Source organism: Clavelina lepadiformis, chromosome 6, assembly GCF_947623445.1.
Source record: "Clavelina lepadiformis chromosome 6, kaClaLepa1.1, whole genome shotgun sequence".
NCBI lineage: Eukaryota > Metazoa > Chordata > Ascidiacea > Aplousobranchia > Clavelinidae > Clavelina > Clavelina lepadiformis.
This window is the reverse complement of record NC_135245.1, coordinates 13,343,626-13,359,016: the sequence shown is the minus strand read 5'-3', so window position 1 is coordinate 13,359,016 and position 15,391 is coordinate 13,343,626. Positions and strand designations below refer to the sequence as shown.

Genomic DNA, 15,391 nt, shown 5'->3' with positions numbered 1-15,391 from the left:
GCCAGTGAAGTTTTAGGGCAAGCAACTGCCCCCACAACGAAATAACGGATGTTAGCTGTGCCCATGCTTCTGGTGCCCATGGCAATTTCTAAGTTCCGTAGACAAGTGATTCGAGTGCTGGCCTCGAAATAGCCTTGCGGCTTTTGCTCCTGGTTAGATACCCATTTGCGCTACTATTGTTAACACCCTTGGGCAAGGTAATAACGACACTTTGCTCCTGTTCAATGGACTTCAAGGACAGTTTAAATTCGGGCAATATGATATAAAAACAAATAAACAATGAGAGACAATTGGAACTTCCACAAAGGCTAGCTTGTTTAAGCCAGAGTTTTAGTGACCAGAGATAGACCTCAAAGACCTCAAGTGCGGCTTACCAAGCATGCCGTGGTGTAAGGACTGCACATCAGAATAAGGATATCCAAGTTCAGTGGTTGCTAAACAATGCACTGCAATGCTTGTCTATAAATTTTAGTTTCTTTTGGAAAAGCACACAATTTAGCGGCAGGTTTAGTGAAATCAATTTCCAGGATTGTTTTTTTTGTCACATTGTATTCGTTACTGAGTGGCAATTGTACATAGTGGTAAAACTGCAATCAGATTCATTATAAAGCATCAGTTCAACGTAATGGTTGTTTTGATTTTATACGTTTATAGGGAGCTGTGTCAAAATTTGTTTGGAAACTACTGACCTATTTGGGGTAGACTGTCACTATTTCACTTGACAAAAGCATATATGTTCAAAGATATTTATCACAGCTTTGTCAATTAACTTAAATGTAACGTCAATCTACCTTTTAATCTTTATATAACTTTAATTGGACCTTATATAGCCTACTTAAATCAATTTTTGCATACCCATTCTCCTAACCCATTAGCTAAGTTCATGATTGAAAACAAAATATCAAGCATTAACTGTTTACGGCGTATCGCGCAGCATGAAAATGGGTTAACAAACACAAGGCATGACAACATGTAAGTATAATGTTTGAAATATATTACATGTGTAATTACTGTAGAATAACAGTAAATATAATGGGTAACGGCAATCGTTTCAAAAGCTGAGAAACACGAGCCCAACAGCAGCACTGATGTAACCAAAGCTTGTTGCGATTTCTGAATGTAGATTTTATCAATCACAGCGAACTATAGCAATAAGTGCAACTCTTGTCCATCGGCAATTAAGCTTTGTCACGCTAAAAGTGTACTGTGTCAGGGCAGGTTACAATAATTCTCAGTTACTCTGATTAGATACTAAACACAAGCCAACAAAAAGCCAAACAAAATACAGATAATTTCAAAACATTCCAAGGTTTTGTAATTATCTGTTCTTTTCTTCCATATATAACCCTCCTCGCCGAAAAGCTAAAACTAAATTACGGTGATCACAAAATCAAGACGGCTTTGAACTTGAATTGGAGACATTGTTTCCTCTACCAAAGATTCTATACCAGAGGGAAAAAGAAAAGGTGCAATTTACAAAATTTCTGTCAAAACTGAAATGGTACTTATGTAGGCGAAACAAGACAACCCTTTGCAAAGACAAACAACATAAATCTGACATAAAAAGCTTTCAATACGAAAAGAGTTCTTTGAGTAAACATGCCTTGGAAAAAGAACAAATAATAGTACTTAATTTCGAATCAGACTAATGGAAAAGACAATCTATGGAATTGTTTCATATATTAACTTGAAACAGGATGTAATACATGATAAAGAGGACTACTGTTGCCTATACATTTGCAATACTTTACTTAAACTTGTTATATACATATATATATATATATATATATATATTTGTTTGTCTTTAACTGCTTGGTTTTACCTTTGCTTTATTGTGTAATTTTGTATTTCTCACATAATATCATACATTGTAATCTTTTCTTAATTATTGCTTGTATCTACGTCATTTCATCTGTTGTAGTTTTTAAAATTTAATTCTTATCCTTTATTACTGTAATTTGCCCTGACAGAGTTCACCCGCATGTGTTTGCGAAACGTTAGTAAATTAAAGAATTCAATCACCAGTTGAACATCTTTTTTTAATTGTCACTATATGTTGCAATTAAAATGTAACAATCCTATTGTGAAAACACAATAAACAATCAATTTAAATTAAACTTGTAAGAATTAAAAAATAACAGATTTCATCAAAGTAATTTTGCCTGAATGACTAAGGTAAGAAATGTCTATTAAGAATACAGGCACTTCCCGGCTTATGACTTACGAAATTTTCAAAATTACAAAAAATAAATCAAACGTAAACATGTGTATCTCTTGGAAGTTGCAAAAAAGACAAGCTGGGTAACCAGAGCTTGAGAAGTGAAGAATCATTGCTGAGTTCAAGTTACGCAAAGGTTCTCTTTAGTCCAAAACAAGTAGAAAGGACAAGCAACTTTCTACAGAAGTTACAGTTTGGATAGAGTTTAATTATTCAATTACATAATACACTAGAGATGCAATAGCTTCTGTTACCATTAGACGCTTTCAATTTTGCAATAACTTATGTTCATGCACATTAAGTAGTAATCATCGCGTTCACTGAAAACGTGTATAATAATTGTCGATGAAAAGATTAAACAAAGTAAATGAAAAACTGTGCAATCAATAATTAATTATAATCAAAATAATATTGATTCCAAAAATAAGACCTGAATAGTTTTAGATTACACTCCAACTTACCTACCTATATTCCTACAAACACATATTTTCAATTTATAATTCAGGTTTGTTTGGTAGACATACATTGCCCTGTAGGCCGAATAATAGTACTGTACACTTGTACTGTGCTGAAATCTATATACTAACTTTTAAACAATTCAAGATGCAAACATTTGTTTGGGACAAACCTCGTTCGTAAGTTAGGGAATATCCATAACTACTATTATTTTAAATATTAATTCGTTCAGTTACCTTACGCTTGTACTAGTTACATCTTATTTACAATACTTTGCACTTACAGTGTATAACATTTATTTTAAGATATTTTTTTTAAACAACTGCACTTACATTGTCGTAAGATCTTGATGGAGTTTGACCACTCTGAACACTTTTTACCTTGATCTGAGACAAATTTATTAACAAGCAGATTATTAAAACTATTACAAAGCAAAGATTATGGTAAGTTAGTTTCACAAATAGCACAATAGTTGGCAATGCAATTTTAGGGCTTGAGTGATGAAATTTTTTTGTAACTTATACAGCATAATTACATTGGAAAATTTTAATTTGCTACTACTAAACTTTATTTCTTCAATTACCACGACTCTTACTAATACAAAAAACAACGCAATCTGAATCTAAACCTTTGTTCATAATTCCACAATTTCGTTATTGTTTTTTATTATCTCGGAGTGATGATACTCTACGACAGTAGTTCTTAAACTGGGGGGCATCCCCCCCTTGGCCAGCGTGTAAGATTCATAAGGGGGCGTGAGAGATGACAAATGTGCATTATCTTCTACATTCTTGATTAAAGATGTGCATTATCTTCTATAAAGCCTCGAATTAGGGCATTAATGAAAGTTAATTGAAAATAAATTGTTGTTTTGTTTAATGCTTTTTAATTTTGCAATGAGGTGGGGCACGGATCTTTTAGGTACCGTCAAGGGGGGGCGTGTGCCAAAAAGTTTAAGAACCCCTGCTCTAGGATTATGTTTGTGAGTTAATTTAAACAAAATTTGCCTTGTTTTAAAATATCATAAAATACACAATATTAAAACTAAACAACATTGATGAAGCCGTCATTTGATTACTGACGACGCTCACCTGTACAAGCTTGTATATGCAATTCTGTTCCAAATGGTAGCATGATTGTCATATTTTGCTCTGTTGGGCCAAAATAACAAAAAGTACTGTCATTACTTATTTGGCAATCCATATTTTGTGGCAATGAAATTCGTCTAAAATAAAGCATTAAACATTAAAGCTAGCTATTACAAAGCTCTATGTGAAAATACTAGTTTGCATTGCTTAAAGATTCAATTAGGATGATAGCACTTCTTTTTAAGAAACAACATGCACACGTCAGATCAAATAAAAACTCAAATGGTATGGTAATATGGTATCATAAGCTTTATCATCAGAATGGGGAAAGTCTTTGCATGACTTCAATTTCGAAATGATTCCTCATTGCTTGAGCCCCGGTTACCCACTTTGTGCAGGTTCCGATTGACACACACATTTCATATTTTTACTTACTTTTATTATATTGTTTTGCCCGAATTTGTGGCAATTGAGAAAACTGTTCAACAGAACCACTGAACAAGAGCGAGCGAACAGTCAATGCCTTGCCCAAGAGCATTATGATGGTAGTGCCACTGGGTACTGAACACAGGGCACATTATTGAGGGGTCAGCATTGTAATCATTCCATTACAGAGGCGATTTTAACCCAAAGCATTTGTCAGGATAAAAACGTGATAGGGCTTAGGTTGGTCGTCAAAAATATAATACATTTATTAGTACACCTGATGAAGCAAGCTTACGAGTGCATAAGCTTATGTGGGTTTGGTGGCCATGCTAACCTACCATCATATAGCACATATGTATTATTGCTATCTTGCATCTTTTAAGTCCTTGGGCTTTGCCACTTTTTCCTGTTTGTGAGCATGTGTTTTAATGTGCTATAACTGTAACGATTATTAGCATCCAAACTTTCGCTCCGCACAGGTAATGGCAAAAAATAATACAATAACAAGTATGTGTTAAAAAAATAGAAATAAAGTTAACCTTGGAGTGGATTTATCAAATATTTTGCTTTTTATTTTGTTAAAAACATAGTTTTGCTGTAAAAATCTGGGAGGGGACTAGATGAATTAGTATGAAGGCAAACCTTACTTATTCTTAAAATAAACCTTTGATTTATGCAAGGTCTATGTGCCAACTACATTTCCCACGTTTAACAGTAGAACACATGATTTATTTTTGGTAAAATCTTGGTATAGGCCAGTGGATTTTGAATAAGCTTCAAGACATAAGGGGTTTCAAAATATGATTCTTCTGGGACAAACATTTTGGATTGTGCACAAAGCAACTGCTTACCACTACTTGAACTTCATCCAAATTTCGTGCCTTACTGTTCGCAGTTATTAGTGCTGTTAATAGATTCTATGTTCAAAAGCAAATAATAACAGTCGACAGTTATAATAAAACAAAACGCCCAGTATATGTCTAATTTACTAACTTTCTTCTTTGCTTATAGCTGGTCAAAACAAAAATATGGCTACTTTGTATATGGCAAGTATTTTACATTAGTGCTAAGACTAGCAAAAGCCGTTTGTACAAAGACAAGTAAACATTTCAATGTGTGTCAAGAGCTTGTACATCAATTATTCTAGGGAGTGGGTCAAATTTGCAAGTCAATCAAACGTGTAGTGTTATGGTTAATTCTATAATAATCATCAACCAAATCAGCGAGGTCGAACTGCAGGCCTGAGAGGCACTTTTGGCCTGCTAAACCGTTTTGTTTTGACTGGGAGAATTTATATTATTTGCAGCAAAACTTTAATATAGACCCATTAATAAAAATAAATGCAGTGTAAACAAGATTTGCTTTTGGATTTTTGCTTTAGCATATTGGTAGCCTATGCAAATTACTCAAAATAATACTAAACTTTACAGATAAAACAGGAATATGACCTTTGCAATCATCAATTGTTAGCTCCGAAAAAGGCATTGTTTTTTCACAATCAAAGAAATTGTGACACAAGAAGAATATTATAAATAATTATAACACATACACAATAAACAAGCGATCAATACTACAATATAAAACAATAGAAATTGAATGTCCGCCAAAAGCATTTCAAATAATTTATGTCAACAGTAAATAATTTTCAACAAAATGTCAAACACATGGTAATTTAAAGCGAGGATTAGCCTATGTTATTTAGACAAGACGTCCGGGACCTTGACAACTAGATAAAAAATAAACCATACAAACAGAAAGATATTATCTCACGGGCACATTATCGTATCATTGTTTCTTTCAATGCTTATTTTTTTATTCATAGCATGTTTCAAATTTTTGTCTTGTCAAGATAAAATAACTTTGCCCATTGTTTTATATTTAAAAGCATTTTTTGTCCAAAGGGACCGCATGGGGTTAGAACGAAATGTAGGCCCTCAGCGAAAATAAAACACGAGAGCGAAAGAAGGAGGGGAGAAAAAGTCTTGTATCAAAACCACTATTGAAAAAGTGTATTGATTTTACTTCATTCATTTATTTTAGTTTTCGTCTTCAATGTAGTTTTCGTCTTCAATGAAAAAATTGTGCTGACGCCGGTGGTCGCAAACATATCAGCAATTATAGACAATAATTTCCACATATCGGGCGAGCAAATGTGACAAAGCCTCGAGGGCAAAAACGTGCATTACGGATCTATAAGAGAATGTAAAAAAGTTATTAGCGTCAGCACTGCCACCAAACCCAAACCACTGCCACCAACCCAGTTTGTACCGATATCAATGATAACTAGTAAGTAAACCATAAAAAACGTTTTTAATAAAATGTATTTTTTCAGAAGTCATTGGAAAAACTATAGCGCAAATTTGGCTCCAAATACGATTAAGGTCGTGATATTTAAAATATCACAATGTGAAACCAACTTGCTTGATAACTGAGAATCAATAGATATGGTAGTATTGGGAAGCTAGGTAACTCATTTTGGATGGAATTCCATTCTGCAGGTAGGCCAATATTTAAAGGATATAATCATTTTTTTCAGCATAGAAATATCACAGAAGACGATACGTAAAACTAGTGAAGCATTTGTGTTATTATTATACCATTAAAAGTACCGGTTTAGGCTAAGACAAACATGTGAGACTAAGCTCAATGAGTTGTAGCCAGCGTTCACCTTCACCGGTAAAACTACACCAACTGAAGTTTAGGTTAGGCTTAACTAACGCAAAATATTTCTCTTATGCATTTAATTGCACTTTAACCACTTTACTGTTGGCTGGGTAGTGTAGTGGTTAAAATGCTGGTATAGCGATTATGTGGCCAAATGACGCTGCTCTTGTCATGCCTTTTGGCAAGGCATTAGTGACGCTTGCTCCAGTTCAGCAGTCCTGGTGAACAATTCCAAGTTTAAGCAATACAAAAAATTTATACCCATCGAAATTTGTACAAAACAAGCTCAGCAACTGGGGTTAGAGCAATGGGACTGAGGAGTCATCGCCGAGTTTAATTCGTGAAAAGATTGTTTTCAGTCTGTAAATAAAGACTACAATACCATATCAAATTTATTTCTTTATGCTTACACAAAACGTTCTATTCTTACTTCATCCAAAAACCTAAGTGATGCATATTTCTTCAAACTGTAACATCATTATTACCCTGCTGCATCATAACTAGCACTAAACTTACACTTTTCTGCAAACTATTTTAACTACTTAAACACTAGAACTAAATATTATTGGAAATTTGTTATTCAGCATATTTACTAACAACTATTCTTTAATTTATGATCAACTTGTTTTTGTACTTGATTAATTCTAGTAAAAATTTTATTGGCTTTGTTGTTTTAAGCAAAGATTATAAAAACCTTATCACAAGAAGTTTTCATCTCAATAAAATCATGCTAACCTGAAGTTGCTACGTGTTTCTCTATTGCTTTTAAATACTTGCATTGTTATCATGGTTCTGCTGTTCCATCTTAACTCATGCCACATGTTCAAACATGCCGCTATGATATTGAAAATATTAAGTACACAGAATTATTTTCAAATTAAATGGTCAACACAGTAATTAATTAATTGCAGATTCAGATTTTAATACCAACAAGCGACATGAAAAAATAGGCACAAAAAAGGCAGATTTCGATACAATTATAGCATTACGATTCAACACAAAGGCAAAGGACATCCTTGTGATATTACACTTACTGCTTTTTGTTGATAATCGCTACCGTGTAATTGGATATTTCACCATTGGGCTCCAACGGTTTACGCCAATGCACGAAATAAATTCCATTACCAAGATCAACAACTGGTAAAAACGTTGGTGCAGATGGAGCTAAAAAAATCAAAAGCATATTATTAACAATGGTAGACTGCACTTAACATATATTCTTCAACTTTAAATACAAGCAGCATTAAAAAGCATTAAGCAGCGTGAATGTTTAAACAAGTACAATATTTGGAAAACAAGTGCAAATAGCATATAATTGAACCTCACATTGGAATAATAAATCACTGGCAAGTTTCAAGATAGACTTTTATTTGGCAATTCTCTACGGCCAAGCTGACATGCAACATCAGTGACAGAGCAAGGCTTGTTGAGCAGGCCAGACCACAAACGGTTTAGTGCAGGAAGCTCTGAGAGAACTTGCCAAGCTTAAAAAAGTGCTGGAGATGTACATCTTAACTTAAGAAAATCTCACACCAAACTTATGTACACCAGCTGACACAAAAGGCAAAAAGATTTGGCATGTCAATGAGCACTGAAATTACAGAATTTAGACCACATCGTCAATGAGGCAGGCAGCAAGAACTGAAGAAATACAGAATTAAGAATATACATGAACCAACAGCAACATTACGGATTATTGAAACATAATCGAGATCAACAAAGCCTCTGTCAAGAATATAAATCACAAGAGGAACACAAAAAAGTGGATGCAGCAGGAATATTACTAGCTTCAGCATAAATTGTGAAAAGATTAACATTTGACAACTCTCCAAAAAAACCTCAATACAGCAAAACTCTTGCAGTATTGTTTCATACTTTCTTGATTCTGGAACAGATGTACTTAAAGGTCTTGTTAAAAAATCACTTCCTATTTTTCTTAAAAGTTATCTTGTTTGTGTTTCTACAGCAACGACGACTTATGGTGGCCCTAACCAGCGGCAGTGCAGGCTTCACATGTGCTAATTTTTTTATTATCCATAAAAAACTGCATAAATTTCAACTCTACAACATTATCGTTTTCTAGTGATGAAATGGCAATGTTGTAGAGTTGAAATTTATGCAATTATATCTTATTTTTTAACCCGTACACCTTCTTTATCGTTTTCTAGTGCTGAAATAGCAAAGAAGGTGTACGGGTTAAAAAAAAAAAGATTTCTCTGATTTCATTCATTCATTGACTCCTATGTAGGGCTTTAAAAAATCTGTTTAGACCGATCAGAGGGCAGCATGGTTGGTATTTTTTTTAGCCTGGGAGTTCTTGTAACGGTTGGAGCATTTCAAAGTTCCAGGTTGTGCAGAAAACTGGGATAAAAATTCGCACGGAAAAGTAGAAAATGTGGGTTTTAAGACCCAAAGATCCACTTTTAACTTTGGGCTTTTATAACGGGATGTAGAATAATGTACTTATTGCCATATTTCAGTATGAAATAGTATCAGGCAAGCCTAGTTCATATGCAAAATATCAAAGATCCCCTCTTGAGGCGATTTTCAAGTACTTGCATTTTTAACAGTTTCACTATATAAAGAAATGATTAAAGAAATTGACCATTTTTTAAAACTATACTCCTCCTAGAAGTCATCTGAACCAAAACTTACTCAGGTGTTGGTAGCTGGGAATAGGTCGAAACATTCAGCAATTGTAATTTGTTAATGCCATATTCTTTGATTGAAAGGCAATCATATTTGTCAGCCACCATTTTTGCAACCTCTTTTGCAGTTAATGTTGTCTGTAAGTATCCAATGTCAGTACTATGTCTAATCTCACCTACAGTCAATGCATAAAGATTTCCATAAAATCAACAACATTTGCATTTGTTTTATGTGAACACTACCAAGCAACGCCCAAGGTTAGCAGCAACAGATGCGATTACCAGGCTTCAACAGGAGCAAGCAGAGTGTCACAATCCAGATACTGGAAAAACATCAATGCAAAAACAAGCTTCAACACAATCACAACAAGGGTGGAAGCTGTATTACAGCAGCAACAAGAACATTGTTGGTGTGAGCCAACTAGCATTGTGCTTACTATGATTCTTGGTTGTGATTAATTATAGATTGATTGATTAATTACACTGGCCTGCATTTTTCAACTTCAAAATTTTTTCTTCACTAAAAACATGCAAATATAGCTAATTTTGGGGCGCTGATTCCAAATCTGTGGTCCGTTTTATTCTAGCACATCAGGTTTTTGAGATAACTGTTACACGTCATATAGCGTTTTTGGTGAATAATCGCAAATAATGTACAAGCTTGACTCGAAAAAATTCACAGTTTGCACAGAATTTTTACACATCTTTGTCTTCTTATGATAATTAACAATAAAGATTTTTGAAATATGACAGCAATAACGATATAATCCGGTAAAATGATTATTATTGAAAGCACAGCGGTTCACTACCTCGGTATCTATTTTATTGAAAATGCGCGTCTACCTGATTTTCTCTCATATTTAGTAGAGTTTTCACTTTTAAGACACCAGCAGTAGTCAGCAATCATGATGACATTCCACTTACCCTGATAGCGTTCCTCCATCACCATTATCTCCCGGTAAAAACGTTCACCTTGTTCCTCACTAAACGTCCCACAGTTATCTGGAAAGTAGTCTAGGTGGGAGGGTAAAAAGTGCATTTTGACGCTCATCCTACCCCAAGTTTTTGTAAGGCATCGAGCATATCTGTAATAAGCTGTTTGTAATTGGAGGCTCCGTTATTTCCATGGAACTGCTGGATAACAGCTTTTAACCCCTTCCAGGCTTGCAATTCCGTTATAGACTTTTTTTTCGAAATCTTCATCCTTCAACAGTTCTCTGATTTGAGGTCCAGTGAAAATACCTGCTTGCAGCTTAGCTTCGGATAAAGACGAAAACTTTTCTTGCAAGTACCTAAATCCTTCTCCGTATTTGTCCATACCTTTCACAAAGTTTTTCATGCACTCAAACTTGATGTGCAAGGGCGGCAAAAAAAACTTTTGCTGGAGCAACAAGAGGATGTGCCTTCACATTCTTAGATCCAGTCAGAAACTCATCTCTTGCTGGCCACAATTTCCGAGTAAAGTGGGAAGTATCCGCCCTACCGTCCCAGAGATAAAGAAAACAGGAAAATTTAGTGTAGTATAGTATGAGAGCTACAACTTTTAAATCAGCACATATCAACCAGTTATGCTCTTGGTACTTTATCATTTGCAACAGAATTTCTATGTCTTCATACGTTTCTGACATCACAGTAAAACGTGCAACAGGTACTGATGGCACAGTTTGCCCATTGTACCACAACACAGCTTTCATGCTCGTCTTCCAAGAATCTATGAACAGTCTCCAATGTTCTGCTGAATATGATATCCTAAATGTTTCAACTAAACCCTGAACATTCTTCCAAAAACCAGAGTATTTTCTTTACTAAAAAATTCTGTAAATTTTTTCTTTCTGTGGCGGAACCACGCAAAACTTGTTCCCTTTTCTAGAAGATTCTTTTCCTTTAATCTTGATGCTAGAAGTTGTGCATATTCTTTTGAAAGATATAACTCTCTTGTGAGATCATTCAGCTGAGTTTGTGAAAACAGCTTTGGAGAGTCATCGTTTATTCCTTCCTGATAGTGCTCTCCATCACCTGCACTTCTTTCAGATTCTGAGGAGCTTTGCATCTCTGTTAGAGGATTCGGCACAGGAATTTCATCACAATGTGGTACAGGCCTCAATGCTGACTTTAAATTAGGGTACTTGATATTGGATTTGTTTCTTCTGTTAAACCCCTTAATACACCATACAAAAATAACAGTCATTGCGATGTTTTTTTTGCACCCTACATACCGTAGGGACGCCAAAGGGAAGGCTCTTGAGTTTTTTTATGGTACCACATACGTAGCTTTGATGCACATACGTAGCTCGTTGTGATAACAAAATTTATCTTGATAAATTATATCCTTTTGACAAAAAAGTGGGTAGTTAAACGTAAAAGCGAAAAATTATGCGGTTTTTCGACCGTAACTTTAAAACCTGATGTGACAGCCAAAAAAGGATGGTATTTTTGAAATCAGCGCACCAAAATTAGCTAGAAAACGTTGGCATCATACAAAATAAAATTTTCATGCAGACCAGTGTTATTATTCGTTAATCTGATTCCATTGATATGCATGTTTGCTAACCACTTATAGACTAGTTGAGCATCACAGTACAATAATAAAACTGACAGTGTTTTTGAATATGGCTATATTTATTGATTCACAACGAAACGGTTACTACTTTCAGAGCACAAAACAGAGATGCATTCCATAAGGGTACAATGATACTTTATCGAAAGACACTTTATCGAACGACAGTTAATCGAACCGACACTTTATCGAACGACACTTTATCGAACGACAGTTAATCGAACCGACAGTTGATCGAACGACACTTTATCGAACCGACAGTTAATCGAACGACACTTTATCGAACCGACAGTTGATCGAACGACAAACTTTGACAATAGTTTCAAGCAAGATTTTTGCGTGTTTCTCAAACATTGAGACAATAAGCCATTGTGATGTGCGGTCTTTGTAATGGTGTGCATTAATGAATTGTGATGTATATATCATAAAGTTGACAATTTATATTTTATATGTATATTTTATATTTGTATCATAAAGTTGACGATTTCGCATGGCGGCCGGCCCGCCATGCGAAATCGTCCGGCCCGAAACATATTAATAAGTTATCACAAGAATACGGCCTGCCGTTTCTTATTGAGTTTCAAACTGCAGTGTTAGCTCTGTTTGAAAAAATTGTGGTATTGTTACGTCATAAGTTGCGCCATAAGTATTGTTACGCCATAAGTTGGTATTGTTATGCCATAAGTCGCCACAATGCGTTCAGCAAGCGTGTCTCAATGTCCCATCCGACGCTTCGCAGACTCGTCAAAAAAATAAAGCAGGAACAAGGTTCCAACGAAATGTTTATTTGAGCAATTGAGTGCTGGAATTGCTGGCCCACCTAGGAAGAAGCGCTACGACGCTGTCAACCAACGGCTGAAGAGCATAGTCGAAAATTATGACTCAACGAATATTGACATAAAAAGTTATCTTCGAGCAATTGCACACAACTTGTAATTAAATGAATGCGATTGAAATGTGTACTTCGTCAGTTGTCGTTCTTTTAACAGTGCATATCGTCAGTTGTTTCGTTAAATTGTGGTTCTTTTAACCCTATCCTAACCAGGCTCGCGAGTTTACTAAAAAACTAGGTGTGGCCGACCCCGCACACACATTTGCAATCGTTAATTACTAGAAAACTATACGTCGTAGACTGATGAGATTTTTACAGGTTAGTAGAAACATCATCTGGCTTCCTGTATGCCGCGCCCCCGCTGTGCGGAAAACCAGCTGACCGCGAGAAGAGAACGAAAGAGAATAGTTAGTCAAGTTATTGGTGCGTACATGAGTAATACGCTTCAATGCGGAGAGAGAGCAAAATTATGAAAATATGACAATATCTCAAAAATTACAAAATCCAACTTTATCAAACAAACATGGACAGATAGCTGAACATTTTTTATGAAAAGTCAACAAATTTCAATTTTCTACAGCAAACAATGCAACTGTACGCCACGTTTTGCTATGACTGTGTGCGGGAGAAGCAACAGTCGATTCGATCAACTGTCGGTTTGATCAACTGTCGGTTCGATAAAGTGTCGTTTGATCAACTGTCGGTTCGATAAAGTGTCGTTCGATCAACTGTCGGTTCGATAAAGTGTCGTTTGGATCAGCTGTCGTTCGATTTAGTGTCGTTCGATAAACTGTCGTTCGATAAAGTGTCGTTCGATAAACTGTCTTTCGATTAAGTGTCACGTCACGTCCATAAGACTACCAACACTAGACTGAAAATTGAAAGAGGCGTGCATTGGGCACTGTGGTAGCAATTGACGCAATTCAGAAATAATAAAAATGTATGGTCTATACTTAACACGCCCAAAATATAGCACAGCGCTTGTTATTAAACACACAAAATAGAAGAATAATAAGTAATAACATTATAATATCATAAGATCTGCAGAAGAATTCCTTAGGAATAAGGGCCAATTATGACATTTATCACACTATCTCACCCCTAAGACTATTCCAAAAAAGTATGTTCTTGGTAGAAGTATCTGGGACAGCATTATAAGCATCACATAAAATAGTATAACGTTGTTTGAATCGTGTTAACCAAATATAAAAGTAAAATAAAACACAGGATATAGTTTGGTACTCAGAAGGTTAACTTTATTCATGTTTTTCTACATGAGCTTTTGCAATCACAACCTTGCTTTTTCAGGTGTACTGCGAAAACCAGTACATTTTCAATCCAATCAACAAGCAAGCTTATGTTTGCGAAAACTCATGTAGAAAAACATAAATAAAGTTAACCTTCAGAGTACCAAACTATATCCTGTTTTTTTTTTATTTTAATAAAATAGTATGTTTCAGTTTAAAGATTACTAATGTTTAATGTCAAAGTGAAGTTAGTAAGTTATGTAATAAAGTTAGAAGTAAAACATCACACAATGATTTATATATCATCACGAACACATTTAGGAGTAACAAAAGAAATTGAATGTTTTTGGATGGAGTGAGGTGTTCTTCACTTAACGAATGTTTGCTGCAGATAGCAAATGTGACCTAGTTAGGTTAAGGATTGCTTGGCGAGCCACATCTTGAAAAGAGCTGTAGGTGGCTTCATTGTCGGCCGACGCTCGTCCACAAAGGCTTTGTTATCTACTCGCTCGCATAGTGTGCTCTATAGAATGAAGTAGTGAGTCTCATAAATGTGCTCTGTAGATTCTGCTAGCAAAGTCCGTCAACACAAGAGGGATCAATTCCTTCGTGACTCTGCTTAATAGAGTTGGTGGAGAGGCTGTGGCAGCGATGTACTTTGATTATGAGTTGCATCACACTACGAAAGTTTGTCAACGCAGTCCGACTAAACCTTGAGCATCATCGTCATCTCCTTCAGAATCTGAAGTCTGAGTTGCAGCCATTGCTGACGCTGAATTAAATAGTGATGACACTTGAGTGGTAATTTATCTACTGCAGCTTACATATGAGTGCATAAACTAAGCGCAACAGTTTCTTCGCTGAAGGTCTTTCCGGTCGGTTCAGCATGAAGAGCTAATGAACTGTTTTACCTGAATTTACTAGTGTGCCAACTCGACTGCACATATACTGAATGATAGAACTCATAATAGAGATGCTTTTGCATCGCTGCCAAAAAATAGACTGAACATTGATAGAGGTATAATGGGTGATGTGGAAATGATTGACATAGTTTGGATGTAATTAAAATCTTGTTTGTATGTGCCAAAATATATAATGTCATTATCATAAGAATTCCGTAGAAATAATGGCTAATTATGACAATTAGCACAGGTGTATTAATATGCTTAAATAAATATCATGCACTTTCCAAACGTACTACAACTACAGGTAAATATATGATTTCATAAGCTAACTAGTTTCGGACATACTTTTG

At 35.3% G+C, this 15,391-nt stretch overlaps 1 protein-coding gene and 1 long non-coding RNA gene across 6 annotated transcripts in view; one reads left to right on the top strand and one right to left on the bottom strand.

Moving 5' to 3' along the window:
* The window catches only part of LOC143461634 (cell adhesion molecule Dscam2-like), a 58,988-nt gene that overhangs the window by 10,485 nt on the left and 33,112 nt on the right, over positions 1–15,391 (bottom strand). For 4 of the 5 annotated variants that reach the window (XM_076959419.1, XM_076959421.1, XM_076959420.1 and 1 more), the window contains 3 exons: positions 7,887–8,016; positions 3,766–3,899; positions 3,007–3,060 (listed from right to left, as the gene is read on the bottom strand). In XM_076959419.1, the coding sequence (XP_076815534.1) occupies positions 3,007–3,060; positions 3,766–3,899; positions 7,887–8,016 (318 nt within the window). Of the gene's footprint in view, positions 1–3,006; positions 3,061–3,765; positions 3,900–7,587; positions 7,688–7,886; positions 8,017–15,391 lie in introns of those variants that run through there. The other variant, XR_013118062.1, reaches the window with a different exon arrangement.
* On the top strand, positions 9,354–9,975 carry LOC143461636 (uncharacterized). Its single transcript, XR_013118063.1, has 2 exons — positions 9,354–9,640; positions 9,748–9,975. It is a non-coding gene; the product is annotated as an uncharacterized LOC143461636 (long non-coding RNA).